The sequence below is a fragment of the Mastomys coucha genome, unplaced genomic scaffold (assembly GCF_008632895.1).
Source record: "Mastomys coucha isolate ucsf_1 unplaced genomic scaffold, UCSF_Mcou_1 pScaffold3, whole genome shotgun sequence".
Classification (NCBI taxonomy): Eukaryota; Metazoa; Chordata; class Mammalia; order Rodentia; family Muridae; genus Mastomys; species Mastomys coucha.
In genome coordinates, this window is record NW_022196909.1 from 11,551,910 (window position 1) to 11,554,024 (window position 2,115).

Genomic DNA, 2,115 nt, shown 5'->3' on the forward strand with positions numbered 1-2,115 from the left:
TTGCCCAGTAAGCTGTAATTCCCACTTTAACAGCTAGCCCCATGAGGGCCAGGAAGTCAGGAGGGAACCGGTCCTTATGGATGCTGGGCATCTCTGTGTGTACATGCCCGTATGCACAAGTATATACAGGCATCGGCCCTCTTCTCTCTGTTGGAGGGTTGGCAGCCCTGTGCAGAAACTCCACCCAGAAAGCATCCTGGCTCCGAGGCACCTGGCAGCGTCCTCCTGTTCAGCAAGAGTTCAGCTGGCCTATACTTCCTGTTCAGCTGCGTCTCTCAGGTTCACAAACCGCACCATCTTTCCTCCTGTCTGTCTCTCTGCTGCTGAAAGCAGCCAGAAGTATTGAGAGCCTGGCCACACTGCGGCCAAGCTACACTCCGCACCTCTCCCATTCCTCTCACACTGCCAGACTGACAGTTTCTTCCCCCCCGCCCCCCAAGAAGGCAGGGTCACTAGAACAAGCAGACTCCGGAAAGGGAAGGCTTGCAGTTTTGAAAGATGGATAGTTAATGTGTGTTTACACAGAGTTCCCGAAATTCACCCACGCCAATTCCCCTCACAGCCACCACACCCAGGATCTTCTGCAACAAGTTGTGGGCAGAGCCAAATTTAGAAGGCTCCCCGCTACAGCTGTGGACTGAGTGGACCCCGTCATTTGCATAGTAGAATCTTGACGTCTGGATGTGAAAGGCGCTGACATGGCAGGGCTGCAGAACCTCAGGGCAGTGGAGCAGCGAGCCCTCCATGAGCCTCCCTGGCCACCACATCCATCCTCTCCCTTGGCTTTGCCACCCTTCCCACTCTGAGTCATCCAGTAAATTCCCTGCTAACCTAGAGGGGTGCATGTGTGTGTGTGGGGGGGGGGATTAAAGGCGTGCACCACCACCTCCTGGCAGTGTGGAGTGGCAGTGTTTAAAGGGCTGTTGTGTGAGTGTCACAGGGCCCCAAGCACAACAACTTCTGTTCTTGTTACCATCATGTTTTTTTTTTTTTTCTTGAGTCTATCCTAAACGTATTTTGGTCTTTGGATGGAATTAGTTTTCTATTGATGAGACAGAATGCCATGACCAAGACAACTTATAAAAGCAAGCATTTCCTCTGAAGGCTAACAATTCCAAAAGGCTAGATAGAGTCTTTGACCATCATGACTGGGAACCGGGCAGCAGGCAGGCATGGCTCTAGAGCAGTAGCTGGGAGCTTGCATCTGATCCACAAAGGGGTGGGGGGAGAAAGAGAAAGAACTAGGAGCCCACCCCCAGTAACACCTCCAACAAGACCACACCTCCTAATCCTTCCCAAACAGTTCCGCCAACTGGAGACCAAGCATTCAAACATGTGAGCCTCTGGGGGCCTTTCTCATTCAAACCATCACACTCACTATCTAACGAGTAATTCCGTGAGCCTGGCATACTTTAATATTCCTAACCGCCTCAGGAGCAGGGTGGCACGAACCATTAGTGGCATTACTATTTCACGCCGGGGAAAACTGACCACTCCAAAAGCACCACTGGTGGTCGCTGGTTCCTACAGGTCAGCGCAGAGCCAAAAGGTGTCTGAACAGCAACCACAAGCCAGGTCCTGCACGAGGGGCCAGGTTCAGTGGGAGATGAGGCACGACTTAGGTCCTCCAGAGGGAGCAGGGGCCATACTCTGGGATGCCGGTCTCCACTCTTCCTGACCTGAGCCCTGGCACCTCTCTGCAGGTGATCGTGTACGTGGAAGATGTCAACGATGAGGCCCCCGTGTTCACACAACAGCAGTACAACCGCCTGGGCCTTCGAGAGACAGCGGGCATCGGCACTTCAGTCATCGTCGTCCGAGCCACGGACAGAGACACTGGTAAGGCAGGGCAGGGGAGCCAGGGATGCCACTTCTCGGAGTGACTCTCCTATCGCCAGGAGCCCTGTCATCCTTAGACCTTCCATGCAGCTGACACCCAGGCTCAGGCAGGGCTCCTCGCTTGCTATTCACTCCATACAGATGCCCAGGCCCCAGAGGGTTAGTCAGGGAAGTTATCCAACCTCCAATGGTCAAAAGAGAGTGGAAATGGGGCTGGAGAGATGGCTCAGTGGTTAAGAGCACCGACTGCTCTTCCAGAGGTCCTGAGTTCAAATC

General features: G+C 53.8%; 2 protein-coding genes across 10 annotated transcripts in view; one reads left to right on the forward strand and one right to left on the reverse strand.

Moving 5' to 3' along the window:
• The window catches only part of Cdh23 (cadherin related 23), a 402,933-nt gene that overhangs the window by 312,367 nt on the left and 88,451 nt on the right, over nucleotides 1–2,115 (forward strand). For all 9 annotated transcript variants that reach the window (XM_031347990.1, XM_031347992.1, XM_031348002.1 and 6 more), the window contains one exon: nucleotides 1,704–1,839. In XM_031347990.1, the coding sequence (XP_031203850.1) occupies nucleotides 1,704–1,839 (136 nt within the window). The remainder of the gene's footprint in view (nucleotides 1–1,703; nucleotides 1,840–2,115) is intronic.
• CUNH10orf105 (chromosome unknown C10orf105 homolog) overlaps nucleotides 1–2,115 on the reverse strand; it is a 24,358-nt gene that overhangs the window by 15,043 nt on the left and 7,200 nt on the right. The gene's annotated exons all lie outside the window — the stretch shown is intronic.